This window comes from Phocoena phocoena, chromosome 10 (genome assembly GCF_963924675.1).
Source record: "Phocoena phocoena chromosome 10, mPhoPho1.1, whole genome shotgun sequence".
Lineage (NCBI taxonomy): Eukaryota > Metazoa > Chordata > Mammalia > Artiodactyla > Phocoenidae > Phocoena > Phocoena phocoena.
This window is the reverse complement of record NC_089228.1, coordinates 24,517,035-24,541,649: the sequence shown is the minus strand read 5'-3', so window position 1 is coordinate 24,541,649 and position 24,615 is coordinate 24,517,035. Positions and strand designations below refer to the sequence as shown.

Sequence of the window (24,615 nt, the reverse complement as noted above, 5' to 3'; positions counted from 1 at the left end):
GACTTTAAATCACTCTAGCCGGAGAATGGACTAGAGGAAGCCTTGAGACCTGTTGGAAGGCCACAGCAAGGCCAGGTGCCACATGATGGACGGCAGAGGCCGGGGAAGAGGTGGGAAGATGACACGACAGAGGAGGGGGAATAGATGGGACGTGCTGACGTGAATACACAGACCCCACCACTATTAGGATAACACTCTGCCAGCATCCTGAATTCTCCTTTCCGAGGCCCTGCAGCTCAACTGAAGAGATTCTGGCAGTCAAACACTTAAGCAGTGCAATTTGCAATTCATTCTCCAGTTCATGACCAGAGGGCAAAGAGAAAAGAGGCACCTGATCACCCAGGTTCAACTCTCCGGCAGCGCGGTTCTAATTATGACGGCTTTGCATCATTTCAGACGTGGAAAAACACACGCAAAGAAGAGCTAATGCTAATCACATGCTTGGATGATGAGATTAGATATTGCTTTCCCTGTGTGCATCGATGACGATTTAATGAACTATCATCAGCAAATATGGATGAAAATTAAGTGGCATTAATTTGCCACGGACTGCAGACCTTACTCATTCTTTCATGTATAAGATGTACTCCTTAATGGTATTGGAGCTTTTCATCTACAAGCCAGGGGGCTGCTTAGCATGGTGGGTAAGAGATCAGTCTCTGGAACTAGAATTCCTCGGTTCAAATCCTAGCTTGCATTTATCAGCTGTGTGATTCTGGGTAAATCACTGAGCTTCTCTGGGGCTCAGCACCCTCTCCTCTAAAGTGGAGGTAAGGTTTTAGTCACCTCAGAGGGCTCTTGAATTATATGTAAAATGTTTAGAACCAACTACACCTGGCACATTGCAGAAGCGTTTAATGTTTTTATGTATTACAAATCCTTGAACCAAGGAGGAGTCTTATACATGCTTCCCAACTAAACCAGAAATTTCTCTTTTGCTTTATACTAAGCAAATTCAGCTGTGGAATCTCAACACCTCAACAAAAGCAATTCCTTCACTTTTTCTTTTTCCTACTAATCACTGCCTTCATTTCCCACAGGGTCCTATTCAGAATCACACTGCAAATGGATGGTTCCAATGTGGTCACAAGAGTGGGATGTCGTGAGGTTTTATTTCTGCCTGTCTGTACATGTATATATTGCTTGTACCATGGTTACAATCCTGGTACATAATAAGTAATCAATGATTATTGTAACATTATTACTATCACTACCATGATTTTCATATTTCATTTTGCCTTTTAACATCTCTTTTTTATCTTTCTGAAGTTGTGAAGAGTGACTACAAAACTATATAATTAATTTCCTAATGTGACTTGCAGAGAAAGTTTAATTTATCCAGCTAGTATTTACTAAGACCTTACCACATGCCAGGTTCCCCATGACGTGCCAGGGATACAAAAGTGCAAGTTGGATATAGTCCTCCCCTCCAGGAATCCTAACATTTCACTACTTTATATTCAGATCCTAAAATTACTTAGTACCCTGACAAGCGCACTCAGTATACAAAGCATCACTTCTAATTCTGTTGTGATCAGTAAAAGCCACTGGAGTGTTGTGTTCAAAAGAAGCAACTCTGAGACCAAGTCTTCCTTTCTATCCTCCTCTGAAGTAGAAACATGTCAGATTTGGGAGCTGCAATGGATCTTAGGGAAGATGGAGAAACTTGTTGCTTAGAAATCAGACTTTAAAAGAAGAAATTACTTAGAAATGAAAATAACTGTTAAGTTATAAACTTATTTCACTCTCAAGTTATATGTCACAGAATCAAAATGAGAAGGGACGACGAGGGCAGAAGCCTAAAACTGATTGCAATTCTGATTTTACATCAGCATTGCCAGTGCAGCTTCTAAAAAAAATACAGGTGCCTGCTCATCATGCACTGAAATTAAAATTCTGCAGGTACACGCTGGAGTTTGTTTTTTCTTTTTTAAAAAAGAAATCCACCATACCCAGTGGCTTCTGATACTAGAGGATATCAGTAAAACACCACTGATTTATCATGTGACTGCTTCTAGGTCAGGAATTGGCACAAATGCTACATTTTTTCAGATGACTTGCCTACGGTCACAAAGGGAATAAAGGCAGGAGTTGCAATTTGAACTCGTATTGTCTGACTCTCGAATCTTGTGGTCTTTCTCCTACACATCAATGAGGCCATTTTTTGGCATAAAATTAGAGTTAGCAGGGGTCACCCTAAAGATGAGCTAGTGCAAAATATCCATTTTTTTTGGATAAAGAAATGAGTCTCAGGGCAAGAGTTGTAACCCAGTCAGAGGTACAGAGGAGCTATGGGCACAGTTTGAACTAGAGGCAGGCTCCTGGAACCTCTAGTTCAGCGTTTTCTTCAGTACACTTGTTCTCTCTAAAGTAAAACACACATTCTCCACTTTCATAAAGTATTCCAAATTGTCTTTTAAAACAGGGTATTCTGACTCCACCCCAAATGAGATCTTCAAGAGTGTCATACCTCCCACTAGGTATAAATTAGCCAAATATACAAAATACACAGGGGGCACAGGTAGTTATGCTACATATAATATAATCCCCTTTAAAAAAATTATTTATTTATTTGGTCGCATGGGGTCTTAGTTGCGGCAGGCGGGCTCCTTAGTTGTGGCTCACAGACTTAGTTGTGGCATGCATGTGGGATCTAGTTCCCCAACCAGGGGTCAAACCTGGGCCCCTTGCATTGGGAGCTGGGAGTCTTATCCACTGCGCCACCAGAGAAAACCCAATATAACCCCTTTTCTTTTTCTTTCTTTTTTTTTAAAAACCATTTTTAAAGTCTTTATTGAATTTGTTACAATATTTTTTTAAATTAATTATTTTTGGCTGCATTGGGTCTTCATTGCTGCACATGGGCTTCCTCTAGTTGCAGTGAGTGGGGGATATTCTTCATTGCAATGCGCGGGCTTCTCATTGTGGTGGTTTCTCTTGTTGCAGAGCACAGGCTCTAGGCGCACGGGCTTCAGTAGCTGTGGCACGCGGGCTCAGTAGCTGTGGCTTTCGGGCTCCAGAGCACAGGCTCAGTAGTTGTGGCGCACAGGCTTAGTTGCTCTGTGGCATGTGGGATTCTCCCAGACCAGGGATCAAACCCGTGTCCCCTGCATTGGCAGGTGGACTCCCAACCACTGTGCCACTAGGGAAGTCTGAATTTGTTACAATATTGCTTCTGTTTTATGTTTTGGTTTTTTGGCTGTGAGGCATGTGGGATCTTAGCTCCCTGACCAGGGATCCAACTCGTAACCCCTGCATTGGAAGGCAAAGTCTTAACCACTGAACCACCAGGGAAGTCCCACTCCCTCTTTTAAAGTAAAAAAAGCTTTATGGAACAAATTCTACATCTTTTGTAAATTAAAAAAAATATATTCAAAACAATAGTAATCACCTTCTAGCATGATTTCCAAACGCTTAAAAAAGCCTCTAGACTCACACTGGTGTCAGGTGATGGGCTGTCTGAATGCAAATGCCATCTGAAAAGTTAAGAAAAATAGAAGGCATTCTCCTTACTGGCCAGCAGAGGGAGGAGGAGGAAAGGACTTACCATGGGAAGATGGGCAGCCAGGCACAGGAAGGAGGCGCTGCCCTTTAAGAACTTGAGTGACATCCATAGGCAGGCATGTTTATAAAGAAGACACTTGTAAACAAATAAGTAATGGTCCCAGCTGCCAGGGCTATGGATAGACACCCCAGCAAGCCCAAGCCTGACCTAGGAAACTGTCTCTGGAAATTTACAAATGATATTTCAACCTCTACTTACTTCCATTGGTGGGAGGGGGATTAAAGAAAAAAAAATGCTAAAAACCAAAATGCACCTGATTTCGACCAGAACAAAAATAAAAAATGAGCGTGGGAGTTAAGAGTGAAAACCAAAATACAAATGTAGCTAAGTTCTGCCCCAAAGTAGAAAACACTAGTTCTTTAAAGCACAGAAAGCCCCACCTTTGAGATATTTATTCCTGAGAGTCAAGAGAGGTGTAGACTTAATGAGTTTATCAATCTGCTTACCAGGAGTTATGATAGAAATAAAATTCATTAGAAAGAATCAGTGAAGTGGCCATTTACTTTCTCATTTAACCTAGCCTCTATCCTAAACGATCATCAAACCTTCTCATTTACACCGCCATCATACAAGAGGAATGATTAAAATGCCAGCCCCAATTCAAGTAATGATGTATGGCAGAAACAAATACATTTATATGCTTTCTAGAAAGATTAATAGTAGCTGGTGTTAGCTTGCCAAGTGCAGATGTACAAACTTTCTATCTGACACATAAATCAAACATAAGGCATATGGCATATTTTAAACACTGCTGATGTTACAGTGATTTTAAATTACTCAGGTTCTGGAATAAACTATGTAGATGTTGACTAATGTGGCAATATATTCTGGATCTACCCTTATTAATTTAATGTTATAAAATATAATGGCATTAACCAAAAGAAGGTCTTAGGAATTAAGAAGAGAAAATGTAAACATATTTGAAATCAAGGGGTATATTTTTATAATGAGTTGTTTGCCAATTTGGGCAAATTCATTACAATATGGCTCCAGTAACCACTGTAAGTCAGTAAACTACAATGAGACTTTACTTTTTGGTCTCCTTAAAAGTGAAGTGAATGGAAAAGAAAAAGTGAACAAAATGACAAAAGAAACGAAGGAGCAAATAAATGAAGAAGGAGAGCAGGGTGATTTGTGATGTCAAATGAGCAGTGGCTGAATCAGAGATGCCCTGATGTACCAAGAACTACTTAAAAGTTTCCAAGTTGCTGGCCACTGAAACCAGCAATTGTGCAAAAATCAGTGGTGTTCAGGGTTAAGTAGGGCAGAGCACTAGACTGGAAACCAAAGAAGCCAGGTGAACTTCTCAATCCTACTGTTGGCTGGTACATTCCTTTTCAGGGATGTGGTAAAAATGACATGAGAGGTATGTCTAGGTTTGAAAAGCGCTTTGTAAACTGCTCGCTGGTCTGTCCGTGCAGGGGCCATCACCCCACCCCCTCCCTCTCCTCCTCGTCCTTAACCTCAAGTCACTTCCTACCACATCTTGGTCGCTGTTTAAAACAAAATGACCTGTGCAGTCAAGTGGTCTAGGTATAAGAAGAAGCTTCAAAATTTTATTGGTAGAAATAACTTTTAAAAACATAAAATCTGGGGCTTCCCTGGTGGCGCAGTGGTTGAGAGTCTGCCTGCCAATGCAGGGGACACGGGTTCGTGCCCCGGTGCGGGAAGATCCCACGTGCCGCAGAGCGGCTGGGCCCGTGAGCCATGGCCGCTGAGCCTGCGTGTCCGGAGCCTGTGCTCAACAACGGGAGAGGCCACAACAGTGAGAGGCCCGCGTACCACAAGTAAATAAATAAATAAATAAAAATTAAAAAAATAATAATAATAAAATCTGCAAAAAAAAAAAAAATCTGCAAATGGGTTTTACACCTGTTCAAGAAGGGTGGACTGAGCATTGTGATTCACGAGAGCCCGAGGACATGGCTGTTGTGACATAAACAAGCTTTTCTGTCTCAATGAAACCGAGAGGAAATAGAAGTCTGGGTCCTGATCTCTTTTCAGAGGGTCAGAATACTCTGTGCATGAAACACATCCTATTGGCAAGGGTCAAGGAAATGACCAAACTCAGGCTCATTGTGGGAGGTAATCAATCAAGATTAGTCGCAAATACAGACCCAGGAGCAAGACATTTCAACAGGCGTAAAATGTTTCTCAGTGTGAGGTCCTGGGAGTTCCGGTGGCGCAGAGGTGGGGGGTTGCTGGCAGGGGAAAGAAAGCCAACTGTCTCAGGATTTAGAATACCCCACTTCTCTGAGATCCATAACTGCTTCATTAAAATGTGCGTATGCTGAGATGTTTTTGATACGATTGGTGGAGCCGTTGTTGCTGCCAAATACAAATAATCACATATCCATTCATTCCCTATTCATTCATGAACAGCTAGCGCGAGTCAGGTACTGTGTTAAGTACTGGGGATACAGCTGTCAACATGCAGAGGTGGGCTCTGGCTTTATGGAGCTTATATTTGAATGAAAAATAGAGAGTAAAGGGAACTGTCCTACACTGTTGGTGGGAATGTAAACCGGTAGAGCCACTATGGAGAACAGTATGCAGGTTCCTTAAAAAACTAAACATAGAGCTACCATCTGATCCAGCAATCCCATTCTTGGGCATATATCTGGAGAAAACCATAATTCAAAAAGATACATGCACCCCAATGTTCATTGCAGTGCTATTTACGATAGCCAGGACACAGAAGCAACCTAAGTGCCCATCAACAGAGGAATGGATAAAGAAGATGTGGTACATATACACAATGGAATATTAGTCATAAAAAAGAACAAAATAATGCCATTTGCAGCAACTTGGATGGACCTAGAGATTGTCACACTGAGTGAAGTCAGAGAAAGACAAATATCATATGATATCGCTTATATGTGGAATCTAAAAACAAAGGGTACAAATGAACTTATCTACAAAACAGAAATAGATTTACAGATGTAGAAAATAAACTTATGATTCCCAGGGGTAAGGTTGGCGGAGGGATAAATTGAAAGATTGGGATTGACATATAGACACTACTATATATAAAGTAGATAACCAATAAGGACCTACTGTACAGCACAGGGAACTCTACTCAATACTCTGTCATGACCTATATGGGAAAAGAATCTAAAAAAGAGTGGATATATGTACATGTATAACAGATTCACTTTGCGGTACGCCTGAAACTGACATAACATTGTAAATCAACTATACTCCAATAAAAATTTTAAAAACTATACTCCAATAAAAAAAAAAGAAAAAGAGAGAGGAACAAAGAAAAATAAATATACAGAACAATGGCTTGTGATAATAATGATCATGATAAAAGCTATTAAGAAGTGGGGTGATGAAGCAGAGATTACATAGGAGTGCTGGGGGCTACTTCAGATAAGTAATCGGAGAAGCCCTCTCTCAGGAGGAGCCCTGAATGAGACCGAGCCAGCCAAGTGAAGAGCTGGGGAAAAGAGTCTTCCAAGCAGTGGAAACAGAAAGTGCAAAGGCCCTGAGACAGAAGGGTGTAGAGTAGTGAAGGCACTACAGAAAAGAAGCCAGGTGGCCAAGCACGGTGAGGAAGGGACAGGAGTGTGAGACGACGCTGGAAGAGTGGCCGAGAGCCACGTTTTGCATGCACACTGCGTCGACCAGGTTCAGGAGAATTAAAAGATAAAGGTTTTCAAAGCTTAATGGGTTTTAAAAGGCACAGTCTGATTTACATTTAAAGGTATTGAAACAGAGCAGGACCCTATGGTCCTTTCCCCACCATGTCCTCCACCTGCCTTTTGTCTATAGTAAAACTTTACTCAATAAGTTTAATCAGAGAAGTGAGAAAATGCAGAAGCTAAGGAAAACGGTCAAACAGAACCAAATAATAACAGTTTAGTCATTAAGCAAAGTGAGGGACCTTTAGTTCCTTCTCAAGGGCTAAACATTCACAGCCATATCCTTTGAGCTGGTTTGTAGATACAGAAACCCACACCAGGTGGAAGAAGCTAACTACATGATGACCAGACTGCAGCCATGACAGAAGCTGCCACAGTTCTGAGAACAGGCCTCAAGGAAATGGGAACAAAGTCACCCTGGAACTGAAGACTAACTGTACTTGAAACAATCACGATGACGCTGGTCCGACCACTGCTTGGCCAATTTCAAGATGACGGTCGGAGCTGACTGTGCTGTTTCTGCAGGTAACCCTCCCCACCCTGGCTATAAACTCTTGCCCACTGACTGTCTGCTGCAGGGGAATTGGCCTTTGGACATGAGTCCCCCCTCCCCCCAGGTTGTCCTCCTCTGAAATGAAACAAACTTTCCTTTCCACCAACCTTGCCTCTTTATTAGCTTTTGAGTGGCAGGCAGCCAGACCCCACTTTCGGTAACAGTATCACTCTAGCTGCATGTCCCTTTGTATAAATACATAAAGTATAAACATAACCTTTATTCTAAAGAGGTTAGCATTTAGAGAAATCAGAAGGCATTTTGAAGGCATTTCCGAATATTTAAATAAAAATGATCTTAAAGGAACAGACATTCAGAAAGCACCAAACAGCTACCTGATAACCAGTAAGTACAATAATGGATTTGGGTTTAAAAACAATGAAAGATAATAAATCTACATACCTCCTCGTTGCACTAACAATGTGACCTCACTTCCCTTTGGACATTCGATCAGCATGTCCACAACTTGGTTGTGAGTCAGAGCCTGCACGTTCTTCTTATTAACTTCCACTATAAGATCCCCTTCCTTCAGGCCTCGGCACCTTGGACTGTCGACAATCTGTTTCACTCTTTGGCCGCCACCTCCAGGACTGTCCGCAATAGTAAAACCAAAGCCCATTGGCCCTTTGACTATATGAACAGTTATGAGTTCTGGCTGAGTGGCTATGGAGGAAGCCAAAGAGACAGTGTCATTGGGGTAACCATGGGAACCGTTTGAAGCCAAGTCTGCAGGGCTGCTTGGCCTGGCGTCCTTCATGCCATTGACTTTGCCTGTTTTACTACTGTGACTAGCCGGCGAGTCATAGGTCTCTTGCCCATTCACAATAATTGGTTCTTTATCCAAAATGGCCACAGAGGTCACTAAACTCGTGTTGGGGTCATCTGGGTCAAAAGGCAATGGATAACCTCGGCAGAGTTCAAGGTCCACGCTGGCACCGATGGGAATGGACTGGAAGATTTTCACAACTTGTGCGTGCGTGTGTCCCAAAACACAGGTGTCATTCACACTCACAATCACATCTCCTGCAAAAGAGTTGACGGTTAAAAACACAGTGCCCAGAAAAGTTATATCAATTTTATACTATCAAATCCTACCAATAGGAAGCTGAACTGAAACTGTTTGGGGGTAGTACCGTAAAGCACAAAGAGACTGCTTCTATTAGTTATTTTATGCTAATCAGGCATTTTTGTAGCATCTAGTGTCTTCCCTGCTAATGAGAATATAATGATCATTGAAAGAACACTGGAGCTTTCTTCTGAAAAAAATTCTCACTATAAAAAACCAAGGTGAGAATTCATTTATTCAAATAGATCTACATTTTTAGTAAATTACTGCCTTACTGTACTCAACAGCACCCTAACAGTTCCCCAAAATGGGGAAATGTTAAAATGCTTCAAAACTTTTCATTTATACCAGGGAATGCATTTACTTAGTGCAGGAACCTTGTTCATTCGCCAAGTTTCTAAAGGACACTTACAAACTTATGAAATCATGGTGTCATCTGGTCCTGACCACACAGGACCGTGTGGTGTCTCATACCTGTTTCCATCTTGCCGTCCAACGCGGCGGGACCATCTAGGACCAAGCTCTTGATCTGCAGAAACTCGTCAGGCTCATCCCCTCCAACGACCGTGAAGCCAAAGCCACGACTGCTTTTCCGCAGCTTCGTGTGAATAAATTTGCCTTTCAACTCTGAAGGGTTTCGTGTAAAAAAGGGTTTGCCTGGATTAAAACAAGAAATGTATAAGGAACACCACCAAGAGTGAAAAGATGAATTAACTAAGAAATGATAAGAACTTAGAGCTAACTTCTCCAAGCTCCTGTGCTGGGGCATGTGGGCACAAAGGTGCCCTAAGAAAGTCCTCTCTTGATTTCAGTACTAAGGGAGTTCCTAGGCCCCTTTGTGTAAGGAGGGTGCTAGGGTACATAGTGCGTCAGCACAAAGATCCAAAAGAAAATGTAAGAGAAGGATGACATTGGTGTCCATCATCTGACATGGATCCCTAATTTTAGTTCATGTAGTCTGACAGCGAACTACATGAAGTTCTTCAGAGAAAGAGGAGCGGGTCTTTGCTTGGTGTCTTCTGTTTTGTCATCGTTTATATTTTCCAGTATGGCTTCCAATATATTGCCTTGTGCTTGGCTTCCACTTATAAAACCAATTGAGCAAAAACTTTAGCTTTCAGACAAACAGAAAATTCATTCTCAAACTAAATAGATAATACTAGGAGACATAGTATAGTCACAAAGCATAACTTGATAAAAATGGAGAATCACTATATTAAAAATTAAAGAGTCATAACTCTACTGTGAATTGAATTCTAAAACTCACCTGATTTTTCCTGTTCATTTGCATTGCCTAACAATTTGTGGAATTGCCTAGATATGTCTGCTGTTAAAACTTAATATTTAAAAAATGTTTAGGACATGTGGCTTAGAATATTTAAGGAAAAAGAAAAAAACCTGAACTAAACAAAACAGTAACAAGAGCCAGATGGCTCCAAATTCAGTTGTCTTATTTAAAATAAATTAATAGATATACAGCTTCCAAACATGCTACCTAAGGTTTTATTGAGTTTTCTTGATAACATTCACAAATAACATTTTGTACACAAACCCAAAATTTTATTGGAATTTCCCTGATTACCCCAGGTAGTGAACATCATTCTATGCTCAGACTCTTTCAACTCTCCTAATTATATTTCCCATCTCCCGCCCTGGCCACAGCTTCTCCACATGCCCTATTTCTTTTCTATCAAAAATGTTATACAAATAAATAAATAAATAAAAATTAAAAAATAATAAAACAAACGAACAGGAGAAAAAGTCTCCATGTCTCCATATACCCTTGCACTACCAGGCTGGCACCCAGGAAGGAAAGTTATTTTGGGTTAGCTGTATCTTTTTTAAAAGGTCTCTGGGCACACATACAATCTTTAATTGCACACTTCAAAAGTTTCTGGCTCTTAAGAAGGCTGTTTTAAATTGCCTGGAGTCACAGGTCTGCTCACTCACCTCCTCCTCTCTAGAGCAGTCCCAAGGCTGGTGGGAAGCATGACAAACTACAGCCCTGTCACCGTGGCTAATGGAAGGTGAGACCTAGCAGGATTCACCATGCGAAGTCATCTGCCAGAGCACCAGGGAGGTGATGTCAAGTGCAGCCAGGGCTTGTACTGAAACAGTTGCTATGGTAATTACTAGATGGAAAATCGAGGACCGTTGAGATAACCCCCAAATTTTCCTTTTTGGGATATGTGAATAGCAGACATTCTTGAGGCAGAGGCTACTAGGGCGAGCTCGAAGGGAAATGTATTTCACTTATGCAAAGACATCAATGGCATCACCTTCTCAGTGAGGCTTTCTCTGTCCACCGTATTAAAAACTGCAATACCTCCTTCAACATTCACAATCCCCCTTACCTGCTTTATTTCTGTTGTTAGCATTTACCACCATCCCACACAGTATACATCTTACTTATTGGCTGGGGGTTTTGTCTCCCTCTCCCCAGCCCCTTGCAGGAGGGGCACTGCACATGCCCACCCACACAACACTAAAATGGAAACCCCATAAGGATTTCTGCTTGTATATCCAGTGTCTAGAACGCGGGCTGTTTCATTGTATGTGCTCCAAAAACATGTGTTGAATGAATGAATGAACAACAGTGCAAAGAAATGAGATTTAACGTGTCGTTGAGAAGGCAGAAAGAGGTGGATGAGTGTGTAAGTTTCCCACCCTGATTATAGGCAAAGTTACAAAATGTAAAAATGTATCTGGCAGATTATCTGAATGAAATGTTTTAAAGCCATTAGCATATTTTGAGCTCAGAACGTTTTCAGCTTAAGAGACATGAAGAAGACATTGAAATTACACCACTGACTTCCTGTTTCAACACTTAACTAGGGAGGGAGGATCAGAGGGTTTCACATTTATGCACGTTTTTTTTTTTTTTTCGGTACACGGGCCTCTCACTGCTGTGGCCTCTCCCGCTGTGGAGCACAGGCTCCGGACGCGCAGGCTCAGCGGCCATGGCTCACAGGCCTAGCCGCTCTGCAGCATGTGGGATCTTCCCGGACCGGGGCACGAACCCATGTCCCCTGCATCGGCAGGCGGACTCCCAACCACCGCGCCACCAGGGAAGCCCCTATGCACATTTTATTATGTTTTATGTATGGGTAGATCATCAGTTATTATAGTTTTGGAAAAGAAATGCTTTTCTACCCACAAGCAGTGGAATGTGGAGCTCTCTGCTGCAGCCCTGTGGCACGTGTCATTTTCTAAGAGATGCTAATCTCTTTACTAGTCACCACTTGTAGATGTGGTTATGTGTGAGGATCACCTGGGCAACTTTTTAAAGATGTACTCTTTAAAGATGTAGGGGCTGCCCTGGAATCACTGAATCAGGATCTTCTGGGTCTCGGCCCAAACATCTACTCTTGAATAACCCATAGGTGCTTGTTCTCTGCCAAGCTGCACTATTCCTGGTAATACTGTTTGAATACCCTACACTAGTGCTGACCAAGAGCACGTCCTGTGACGCAGGAAATGCTCTGTATCCGCACTGTCCAACATGGCAGCTGCTGGTCACATGCAGCTCTTGAGCCCTTGAAACATGGCTAGTGGAACCGAGGAACTGAATTTTTGAGTTTTTAATTGTAATGAACTTGAGTTTAACTGGTAACATGTAGCCAGTAGCAGCCAAACTGGATGGCACACATTGAGATTATGCAATGAAGTATCCCACAAAAAACTACAACAAAAAGGTGTTAGCCAAAAGTTAAACTGTTCCTAATGACAGCTAGGGTTCAAATCTGTGCTCTACTACTTCCTGGCTATGTGGCTTTGGGCAAGTTACTAAACCTCTCTCTGCCTGAGGGTCAGATGCATACGTGGAGGTAATGGGGGTACCAACCTCAACATTCACATGATGGTTGTAAGGAAGAACTGTGGACAGATAACATAGGTAAAGTGCTTCGGGAGGTGGCTGCTGCATAAAAGAGCTCAACAAATGTAGGCTATTATTTTGATGATGGTGGTGGTGAAATGGGTGGGGTAAACAGGCAGCTACAAAAATCTCTCTCTGAGCATAAGGTGGAAGATGGAGAGATTTCCCAAGAGCAGATCTCTTTAAAATTATCATTTGCTGGGATGAGAAGTACACTCTTGATCGGAAGCAAGTTTAGTTGAGCAGTGAACTTAGCAAAATTAATACCAAACAATCTAACCCTATTAGCTATACAGCTTCTTCCTGAGAGTACTGTCAGGAACATAGACCAGGATGCTTACCCAGCAGGCAGGGAACTCAGAGTTGTAACCTATGATGATAATATCCAATTTAATGTTTCTCACAATTGCAGCTTGGAGTCAAAGGGTATGGATTTAAACTGGCTTCTGTATCCATTATATTCCAAAGATATGACTATATGTGAAAGACAAGAATCAATGTAGAGACTATGGAGTAGAAGGGTTTTAAGAATAATGACTAGTTCCCACAGGGAGTTCAGTGAGCCTCTCCCAAACCCTAACCACTATGGGAACCTAGAGGACTAAAGTAAAAAAGAAAAGGAAAGAAAGGCCTAAAACAAGAGAAGAATCTGAGATAAAGTTCCTAATAGAGATCAATTCCATCTGGACTCTTAACTCAGCTGGTGCACTAGGCATGTGGCACCCAGAACCTGAAACTGTAAAGCTTTAATTGCTTTAATCTCTAAGACAATTCTTTAAGGAAGCTAGGCTGTTATCATGCATGTACATACGCTGTTTCACACAATAATAAATTTAGCAGAGGCGATTAGGTCTAGTTCGGGGTATCCCCCAGTGGAAAATAAAACCAGTCTCCTGCCTCCACAGGATTTAAAGTCTGAAGAGGAAACTGTTGTTAGATAATTTAACACAAATAAACACTAATTATCAACAGTTACATTCTAGAAATAAGAAGTTTAGGATGGGAAGAGTGAATAAGACAGGGGAATCCAGCAAAAACCTTAGATGAGTAGAAGTTAGCCAAGCAAAGAGTGGGAGGAAAAGACAGCTGCACACAGGGCACAGCATATGCAAAGGCCCTGATGTGGTCCATAGTTTTGCTGATTTAAGGAATTGAAAAGAGGTTCAAGGAACTGAAAAGTTAGTGTAGCTAACTTACCATGAGCAGGAAAATAAGACAACATGAGGCCACAGAGGAATTTCATATTTAAAAAAATACAAAGCAGGCCCCAATCATGTTGATATGAATTAATATGTTATTATCTTCTATGTTCTATCTGTATTAAAACCATTAACATCATAGAAAAGTATGAAATTATTTTATATAAGTTGATATTAATACCAATCTCATGACAATATCAGCTAAAAGGGAAACAATTTTTCTTATGAAAATTACAATGGAGGAATGAAAATTAGGGAAAAGAGTTATTCTACTTATCTTTTAATGTCTGACACAATTATTTATTTCTTTTAAAATGTTGAGAGAAGGAACACAAATTTTACAGTTTTTTTCATGGTTCTGTAACACAAACTCCCCAACACTATCAAATATGCTGCTTGTTCTATTTTTTTTATTTAAAAGAAAAACTAAACAAAAAACCCCAAAACCTTTTCTATCCCTTAAGAGTAATGAGGCCTGAAAGTAGCAAGATTCTGGAGCTTCCAATTTTCAAAAATGAATCTCTGTAGGGGATGCATACTACTTGTGAATGTAAATAAGTGAGACCCAATGAAGCGATGTAAAACATGCATAAATGCCAAACTGCAGCAAAAATAGAGGTTAGAGTTTACAACACAATAATATCAAACCATTTTACATTTACAAGAAAATCTTAGTCAAAAGCAAATACGTTGACTAGAATCTTGAAATATCTAGTGTTGAATTTTCAGTGTATCTTATTTAACACAATATTAAATATCTGTGGTCTTGAAATCGAGGATTCACAACTCTAAAATGATTTTGCCCCCACCCCCAGGGGCATTTGGCAATATCTGGGGACTTGTGTGTCACAAAGTGGGAGGGATTCTCCTGGCACCTAGTGGGTAGAGGCCAGGAACACTGCTCAGTGTCCTACAATACATACAGGACAGCCCACAACAAAGAACTGTCTAGGAACAATTCTTTGGAATGACTTGGGCGTTACAAGATTCCACTCTTTAAAGTTTCTTTAAAAAAATTAAAATTTTGAGCCAAATTAGGATGCAATTATAAAAACACTTTACCCTGAAGTGGAGCTTCTCTGGCCTGCTCCGGATTGCTGGGGGGGTGGTTTGGAATAATAGGAGGCACGAGCGATGAATGATCTTCTGTCCATTCTACAAGAAGACAAGAAACAGTTTGCTGTTTTTCCTTCCATTTGCTTACGTAAGATTACTTACGTAGGTCGCCTTCCTTAGGATTCACCTTCTTCTTCATTATAAAACTTAATTATAAAACTACCCAAACCTATAAAACCAGAAGCAGAGAGCTTCGAATGAAACGAAACTGGTATCTGACCCCACTCTATGTTAAGGATAATAAGGTCCCTCCCACTGTGTGTGTGTGTGTGTGTGTGTGTGTGTGTGTGTGTGTGTGTGTGTGTGTGTGTGTGTGTGTGTGTGTGTGTATGTGTGGTTTCTGTCTCTTTCTCCTAAGATCTTTGAGGACAGAAATACAACCAATAAAAATACAACTAATAAAATCTCCAGCTCTCTCTGGCTGGAGAGTACAAAGTGAGACCAAGTAAAAAATATCAGGAAAGATATAGAGTTAACTAAAGCTGGCCCAATATTGGAGAAACTTCTCTAATGCAATTTAGACCTAGGCTGGGCTGCTGAAGCCTGCTTGTCTGGGGTAGTGAAGGTGGATCGTACCAGTTTACTAAGGTGAGATCCCCTATCATCTCTCAAACCCAAATGGGACCCATTAGTAAAACTCCTGAGTCCTAAGTCGTACTCACTTTGGAGGCCCAGAAATAACCCACTATGAGTGACCCTTGAGATCTACCCCAAAGTCACTTTTCCAGCTAAGCTAACATAGTCAGTTGTATATGTACATCAATTTTAACACTCATATTTTAATTGTACACTCCCATTCCCCAAACTCATAAAAAAAATTTTAAAAATTTTAAATAGAAAGAGATTAAGGTAGAAAGGAGACCTTTTCAATGGGTGAGTATATTCACACACACATAGACACATACAAACACACTCTCTCTAAAATACAGTGGTTGTCAAACTATGACTTACAGGCCAAATTGGTCCTCATGTCTATTTTTATAAAGCTTGTAAGCCAAGAATGGTTTCTACATATTTAAATGATTGAAAAAAATCTAAAAAGAATATTTTGTAACACATGAAAATTACATGAGGTTCAAATTTTAGTGTTCACACATAATGTTTTACTGAAACACAGCCATGTCCACTTGTTTACATATAGTCTGTAGCTGTTTTCATACCATACGGGCAGAGATGAGTAGTTTTAATAGAGACTGTATGAATAGCAAAGCCTAAAGTATTTATTATATGGCCATTTACAGAAAAAGTTTGCCAACTTCCATGCTATGGTCTACATTTATTATATTCAATATTATAATAAGAGAAGTATTATACTTGATATTCATATACCTGATATTCACATATTACATTGAAGGGGTACTAAGCCTATTATTTTTAAAGATTGCAATGAAAAATGAGCAAACACCTAAGCATCTATTAATAAACAGATGGCTAAATGAAGTGCAGAGATTCATAAAAGGGAATAATATGCAGTCATTAAACATTACAAGGTAGGAAACCTTCAAGATGGCGGAGGAGTAAGACATGGAGATCACCTTCCTCCCCACAAATACATCAGAAACACATCTACATGTGGAACAACTCCTACAGAACACCTACTGAACGCTGGCAGAAGACCTCAGACCTCCCCAAAGGCAAGAAACTCCCCCACGTACCTGGGTAGGGCAAAAGAAAAAAGAAAAAACAGAGACAAAAAAATAGGGATGGGACCTGCACCTCTGGGAGGGAGCTGTGGAGGAGGAAAAGTTTCCACACACTAGGAAGCCCCTTCACGGGAGGTGTCGGAGGGTAAGCTTCGGAGCCACGGAGGAGAGCACAGCAACAGGGGTACAGAGGGCAAAGCGGAGACATTCCTGCACAGAGGATCAGTGCCGACCAGCACTCACCAGCCCGAGAGGCTGGTCTGCTCCCACGCTGGGGTGGGCGGGGGCTGGGAGCTGAGGCTCCGGCTTTGGTCGGATACCAGGGAGATGACTGGGGTTGGCTGCGTGAACACAGCCTGAAGGGGCTAGTGCACCACAGCTAGCCGGTAGGGAGTCGGGGAAAAAGCCTGGACTTGCCTAAGAGGCAAGAGACCACTGTTTCAAGGTGCGCGAGGAGAGGGGATTCACAGCGCCACCTAAACGAACTCCAGAGACGGGCGCGAGCCGCGGCTACCAGCGCGGACACCACAGATGGGCATGAGATGCTACGGCTGCTGCTGCAGCCACCAAGAAGCCTGTGTGCAAGCACAGGTCACTCTCCACACCTCCCCTCCCGGGAGCCCATGCAGCCCACCACTGCCAGGGTCCCGTGATCCAGGGACAACTTCCCTGGGAGAGGACACTGCGCGCCTCAGGCTGGTGCAATGTCAGGCCGGCCTCTGCTGCTGCAGGCTTGCCCCGCACTCCGTACCCCTCCCTCCCCCTGGCCTGAGTGAGCCAGAGGCCCCGAATCAGCTGCTCCTTTAACCCTGTCCTGTCTGTAGGAACGCCCTCAGGCGACCTACACGCAGAGGCAGGACCAAATCCAAGGCTGAGCCCCAGGAGCTGTGCAAACAAAGAAGAGAAAGGGAAATCTCTCCCAGCAGCCTCAGGAGCAGCAGATGATATCTCCACAATCAACTTGATGTACCCTGCATCTGTGGATTCCATGAATAGACAACAAATCATCCCAAAACTGAGGTGGTGGACTTTGGGAGCAACTGTAGACATGGGGTTTGCTTTCTGCATCTAATTTGTTTCTGCTTTTATGTTTATCGTAGTTTAGTATTTAGAGTTTATTATCATTGGTAGATTTGTTTATTGATTTGGTCGCTCTCTTCTTTTTTTTTTTTATATATATAGATAATCTTTTTGTTTTTCCTTTTTTTCTTTTTGTGAGTGTGTATGCTTCTTTCTGTGATTTTTTTCTGTATAGCTTTGCTTTTACCATTTGTCCTAGAGTTCTGTCCTTTTTTTTTTTTCAGTATAGTTTTTAGTGCTTGTTATAATTGGTGGATTTGTTTTTTTGGTTTTGTTGCTCTCTTCTTCCTTTTTTCAAATTACTTTTTATTTTTTTTTTTTAATTTATTTTAATAACTTTTCTTTTCCTCCCTCCCTCCCTTCCTTCCTTCTTTCTTCTTTCTTTTTTTCCCTCCCTTTTCTTCTGAGCCGTGTAGCTGACGGGGTCTTGGTGCTCCAGCCGGGTGTCAGGGCTGTGCCTCTGAGGTGGGAGAGCCGAGTTCAGCACATTGGTCCACCAGAGACCTCTTGGCTCTGCATAATATCAAATGGTGAAAGCTCTCCCAGAGATCTCCATCTCAACGCTAAGACCCAGCTCCACTCAACGACCAGCAAGCTACAGTGCTGGACACCCTATGCCAAACAACTAGCAAGACAGGAACACAACCCCACCCATTAGCAGAGAGGCTGACTAAAATCATAATAAGGTCACAGACACCCTGAAACACACCACCGGACATGGTCCTGCCCACCAGGAAGATCCAGCCTCATCCACCAGAACACAGTCACCAGTCCCGTCCACCAGGAAGCGTACACAACCCAATGAACGAACCTTAGCCACTGGGGGCAGACACCAAAAACAACAGGAACTATGAACCTGCAGCCTGTGAAAAGAAGACCCCAAACACAGTAAGTTAAGCAAAATGAGAAGACAGAGAAACACACAGCAGATGAAGGAGCAAGCTAAAACCCCACCAGACCAAACAAATGAAGAGGAAATAGGCAGTCTACCTGAAAAAGAATGCAGAATAATGATAGTAAAGATGATCCAAAATCTTGGAAATAGAATGGAGAAAATACAAGAAACGTTTAACAAGGACCTAAAAGAACAAAAGAGCCAACCATGATGAACAACAAAATAAATGAAATTAAAAATTCTCTAGAAAGAATCAATAGCAGAATACCTGAGGCAGAAGAACGGATAAGTGACCTGGAAGATAAAATGATACAAACACATGGAGAGATATACCATGTTCTTGGATTAGAAGAATCAACATTGTGAAAATGACTACACTACCCAAAGCAATCTACAGATTCAATGTAATCCCTATCAAGCTACCAATGGCATTTTTCACCGAAGTAGAACAAAAAATTTCACACTTTGTATGGAAACACAAAAGACTCTGAAGAGCCAAAGCAATCTTGAGAACGAAAAACGGAGCTGGAGGAATCAGGCTCCTGGTCTTCAGCCTATACTACAAAGCTACAGTAATCAAGACAGTATGGTACTGGCACAAAAACACAAATATAGATCAGTGGAACAGGATATAAAGCCCAGAGATAAACCCACCCACATATGGTCACCTTATCTTTGATAAAGGAGGCAAGAATATACAATGGAGAAAAGACAGCCTCTTCAGTAAGAGGTGCTGGGAAAACTGGACAGCTACATGTAAAAGAATGAAATTAGAAGACTCCCTAACACCATACACAAAAATAAATTCAAAATGGATTAAAGACCTAAATGTAAGGCCAGACACTATAAAATTCTTAGAGGAGGACTTCCCTGGTGGCACAGTGGTTAAGAATCTGCATGCCAATGCAGGGGACATGGGTTCAAGCCCTGGTCCGGGAAGATCCCACATGCCGCGGAGCAACTAAGCCCGTGCGCCACAGCTACTGAGCCTGCGCTCTAGAGCCCACGAGCCACAACTACTGAGCCCATGAGCCACAACTACTGAGCCTGTGCACCTACAGCCCGTGCTCCGCAACAAGAGAAGCCACTGCAATGAAAAGCCAGCGTATTGCATGAAGAGTAGCCCCTGCTCACGGCAACTAGAGAAAGCCTGCGTGCAGCAATGAAGACCCAATGCAGCCAAAAATAAATAAATAAATTAAGTAAGTAAGTAATTAATTAAAAAAAAAAAAAAATTCTTAGAGGAAAACATAGGCAGAACACTATGACATAAATCACAGCAAGGTCCTTTTTGACCCATCTCCTAGTGAAATGGAAATAAAAACAAAAATAAGCAAATGGGACCTAATGAAACTTAAAATCTTTTGCACGGCAAAGGAAACCATAAAAAAGACAACCCTCAGAATAGGAGAAAATATTTGCAAATGAAGCAATTGACAAAGGATTAATCTCCAAAATATACAAGCAGCTCATACAGCTCAATACCAAAAACACAAACAACCCAATCCAAAAATGGGTAGAAGACCTAAACAGACGTTTCTCCAAAGAAAATATACATATTGCCAACCAACACATGAAAGGATGCTCAACATCACCAATCATTAGAGAAATGCAAATCAAAACTACAATGAGGTATCACCTCACACTGGTCAGAATGGCCATCATCAAAATATCTACAAACAATAAATGCTGGGGAGGGTGTGGAGAAAAGGGAACCCTCTTGCACTGTTGGTGGGAATGTAAATTGATACAGCCACTATGGAGAACAGTACGGTGGTTCCTTAAAAAACTAAAAATATAACTACCATACGACCCAGCAATCCCACTACTGGGCATATACCCTGAGAAAACCATAATGCAAAAAGAGACATGCACCACAATATTCATGGCAGCACTATTTAAAATAGCCAGGACATAGAAGCATCCTAGGTGTCCATTGACAGATGAATGGATAAAGAAGATGTGGCACATATATACAATGGAATATTACTCAACCATAAAAAGAAACGAAACTGAATTATTTGTAGTGAGGTGGCTGGACCTAGAGTCTGTCATACAGAGTGAAGTAAGAAAAACAAATACCGTATACCAACACATATATGTGGAATCTTAAAAAAAAAGAATGGTTCTGAAGAACCTAGGGGCAGGACAGGAATAAAGACGCAGATGTAGAGAATGTACTTGAGGACACGGGGAGGGGCAAGGGTAACTGGGACGAAGTGAGAGAGTGGCATGGACATATATACACTACTGAATGTAAAATAGATAGCTAGTGGGAAGCAGCTGCATAGCACAGGGAGATCAGCTCAGTGTTTTGTGACCACCTTGAGGGGTGGGATAGGGAGGGTGGGAGGGAGATGCAAGAGGCAGGGGATATGGGGCTATATGTATATGTATAGCTGATTCACTTTGTTATAAAGCAGAAACTAACACACCACTGTAAGGCAATTATACTCCAATAAAGATGTTAAAAAAAATTTAAAGGTTAAAAATAGGTAAATCTGGGCTTCCCTGGTGGCGCAGTGGTTAAGAGTCCGCCTGCCGATGCAGGGGACGCGGGTTCGTGCCCCGGTCCGGGAAGATACCACGTGCCACGGAGTGGCTGGGTCTGTGAGCCACGGCCGCTGAGCCTGCATGTCCGGAGCCTGTGCTCCGCAACGGGAGAGGCCACAGCGGTGAGAGGCCCGTGTACCACAAAAAAAAAAAAAAAACAAAAAAAAACAAAAACAAAACAAAACAAAAAAAAAGAGGTAAATCTATATTAAGTACCATTGAAATTTGTGCAAGAAATGTATTTAAGTGACAAAAACAGGTCACAAAACTAATACATATACAAATACATATTAATATATATAAATTATGATCTACTTTTTGTAAAAAGATGCATATTTGTACATCCCCAGAAAATTTCTGCACAGTGTTTATTGCTGAGAGTGGGATGGGAACCAGTAGGGCCTCCACTGGCTTAAATGGAGAACTTATATGTTCTCCACTCCTTAATTGTTCATATTTTTGTGAAGAGCGTGAACTAACTTGCAGTTTTTTAAAAGCACTGATAATTAACAGCGTTTTCTGATTCTTATATGTAATGTTCCTAAAATTTAAAGTTAGTTTCATACCCAGCACCTCCTCTTAACGTGCTGAAAGTGGTTTGGATTTAGATACCAGGTGCTGTGCAAAAGCTACTGAGCCCAAGGTAGTTCTTTCACCATCAGAAACGTTCTCCAATCTAACGGCAGCCCCTTTCTAAATTAGAGTGGAGATTGGGTGCTTTTCAACTGGGCCCCCCACTTTAGCTGTCCAGGTTCAGGGTATGGAATCTAGCAGAGGCTCTGCATTACTCCCCACCCTTCCAGGACATCCAGTCCCCAGCACCGCAAAGGACGTGATGCTCGTGGCCAGTTCTGACCACACGGGGGTGTCAGCGCCCAGGCTTTGCCCGGAGCTCCTTGGCCCACAGATCACGGGAGAGCGAACCTTCTGGCTGCTGCTGCTGCTGCTGCTGTTGCTCCAGCTGCTTCTTCCGTTTGGCTTCTAGAACCGGGTTCTCATATTGTGTCTTCCTGTTGATGTGGCTGGAGCAGAAGGCAGATTGCATTCAGTTAGGAAACATTGCATCCCACAAGCAAAAAGCCAATCAGTCCAAGTCCCTTGATTAGACCTGAGCAAAGCAGGTGGTCTGAGATGTTGAGCATCTTGTGTCAAAAAGCACAGTTACGAAGATACAATAAAATAAAAACAAAAATGAATGGTTTCCATATACTGACTGCTTATTTGTCCCAAGCACTGTGCTACCAGCTTTACATGCATTTTATTTTTAAAATCTTCAATAAATGCTAGGATAGAGGTCCTATTTTTATTCCTATTTTATGGATAAGGAAGGGAAGTTTCTGAGCAGTTAAGAAACAGCTCACCTAACAAAACGGAACTAGTCAACAGTAAAGAGGATTCAAGCTCAGACTGGCCTGCTTTCAAGTCCCAGGATTATAACCACTGACTCTGCCAAATGCCCAAGGAATCATGTGACGGGAGGGTGTTTCTTTAATTCAACAAGAAGTCGATTATAGAATTATTTTAAAAGGAGATTAAAGTGAAGATGTGGTGTTGTCTGTAATAAGTAATGCCAGAAATTCTGCGTAACTTTCTACAACAGAGTTCACGGAAGCATAAGCATTTCCCAAACGATCAAGTTAAAAGAAGGACTCTACCAACATCTGTCAACTATTCTGATCAATAGGCATGGAGTCAGGATTCAAAGGATATGCCTTAGGCAAAAAGACTCCAAATGCAGCTAACCTAAGCAAATGTGATGTGTTCAAAGTGACAAAGACCCAGATACTTCAGATGGCTCCAAAACTAATAAGGCCAAGGCAAGATAAAAATACACACATACACACACACAAACATATATATAAATCCAAATGCATATTTTTGCCATCACCCTATTTAGTGTATGTATATGAACATACACACATAGTACACAAACAGACACACAAGGATAAACATATTCCTATCTTTTTTCCTTCATCAAAATCATACTTCATAAGAAGTTTGAAAATATTCCTATTATGTGATTATTTAGAACTCAAAATATTTTTTCAAGCCAGGCTTTATATTTTAAAGACAGGCTTGTCAAGTAGGGTGGATAGACTGACTACCCTTAATTCCTATTATAGGACTACTTGTTTATTTCCTAATTCTGGTAGGCAATTTCATGCTAAGATATAGTCTAACATTCACAGGCACATGGATCTGAGAAGACAGGGAGGAGAAATGTATGGTAAGGTAACAACTCGCCCCTCACTCCAAGTCTCTTTATCCATCAAAGCTGTAGTCATTTATTCTTTTTCTCTTTTGATGCACAAATTATTTGAGGGAGAACTCAAAACAAGCCCCAATTAGACAGGAGCCCCACTGTATATGTGTGAGAAAAATGATCTGTAGGGCACACAGAGGCATTTTATGAGGGTCAGGGAAACGACTAAGATCACCTTTCTTTCTCTTTTAAATTTTTTAAAATTAAATTTTTTTTTATTGAAGTATAGTTGATTTACAATGGTGTGTTAATTACTGCTGTACAGCAAAGTGATTTGGTTATACATACATATATATATGTATATATATATATATATATATATATATATATATATATACACACACATTCTTTTTTAAAAAAATGTTCTTTTCCATCATGGTTTATCACAGGATACTGAACATAGTTCTCTGTGCCATACAGTAGGACTTTGCTGCTATCCATTCCATATGTAAAAGGCTACATCTGCTCACCCCAACCTCCCACTCCATCCCTCCCCCAATCCCCTCCCCCTTGGTAAACACCACTCTGCTCTCTATGTCTGTGATCCTGTTTCTGTTTCATAGGTAGGTTCATTTGTGTCATATTTTAGATTCCACGTCTAAGTAATATCATATGGTATTTGTCTTTCTCTTTCTGACTTACTTCACTTAGTATGATAATCTCTAGATGCATCATGTTGCTGCAAATGGCATTCAAGTTGGCCTTTCTAAGGCCCCCAATCCCCAATCTTTCTGTTAGGTAAAGAGGTGGCAATGTGAGTATTGACCAAAGACACTTGCTATATTGAACTCGTAATTTTTTACAATAAGATGCTGAGCATTTTATGGCTTGGCATTGTTGCATCATATGTTTCTATCACCAGGGTATTATACGAATAACTTTTCGTTGGCAGCAGCGTGAGTGATAGAAAACGTTCCAGTGATAGAAAGCGTTCCAAGTTATCTTCATTGTGGCAGATAGGATTTTGATGACAGAACATTTATATGGCATGTGTTTCTTTTGTAAGATCTTTTATTATTTATTACTCATCTTTCTCAGAGGAGATGATGTAAAACATTTTTTCAGTGTTTACCCACTTAGGTTTCTTTTATTTTCTTTGAGTATCATCCTACCAATATATAACTGTGATGAAAGGACCAAGTGTATGCCTCTTGCTAG

The 24,615-nt window shown here is 41.3% G+C and overlaps 1 protein-coding gene across 3 annotated transcripts in view; it reads right to left on the bottom strand.

The window, feature by feature from the left end:
- The window catches only part of MAGI1 (membrane associated guanylate kinase, WW and PDZ domain containing 1), a 617,596-nt gene that overhangs the window by 70,850 nt on the left and 522,131 nt on the right, over positions 1-24,615 (bottom strand). For all 3 annotated transcript variants that reach the window (XM_065886130.1, XM_065886131.1, XM_065886132.1), the window contains exons 9-12: positions 22,115-22,216; positions 14,970-15,106; positions 9,306-9,488; positions 8,168-8,788 (exon numbers count right to left, since the gene is read on the bottom strand). In XM_065886130.1, the coding sequence (XP_065742202.1) occupies positions 8,168-8,788; positions 9,306-9,488; positions 14,970-15,106; positions 22,115-22,216 (1,043 nt within the window). The remainder of the gene's footprint in view (positions 1-8,167; positions 8,789-9,305; positions 9,489-14,969; positions 15,107-22,114; positions 22,217-24,615) is intronic.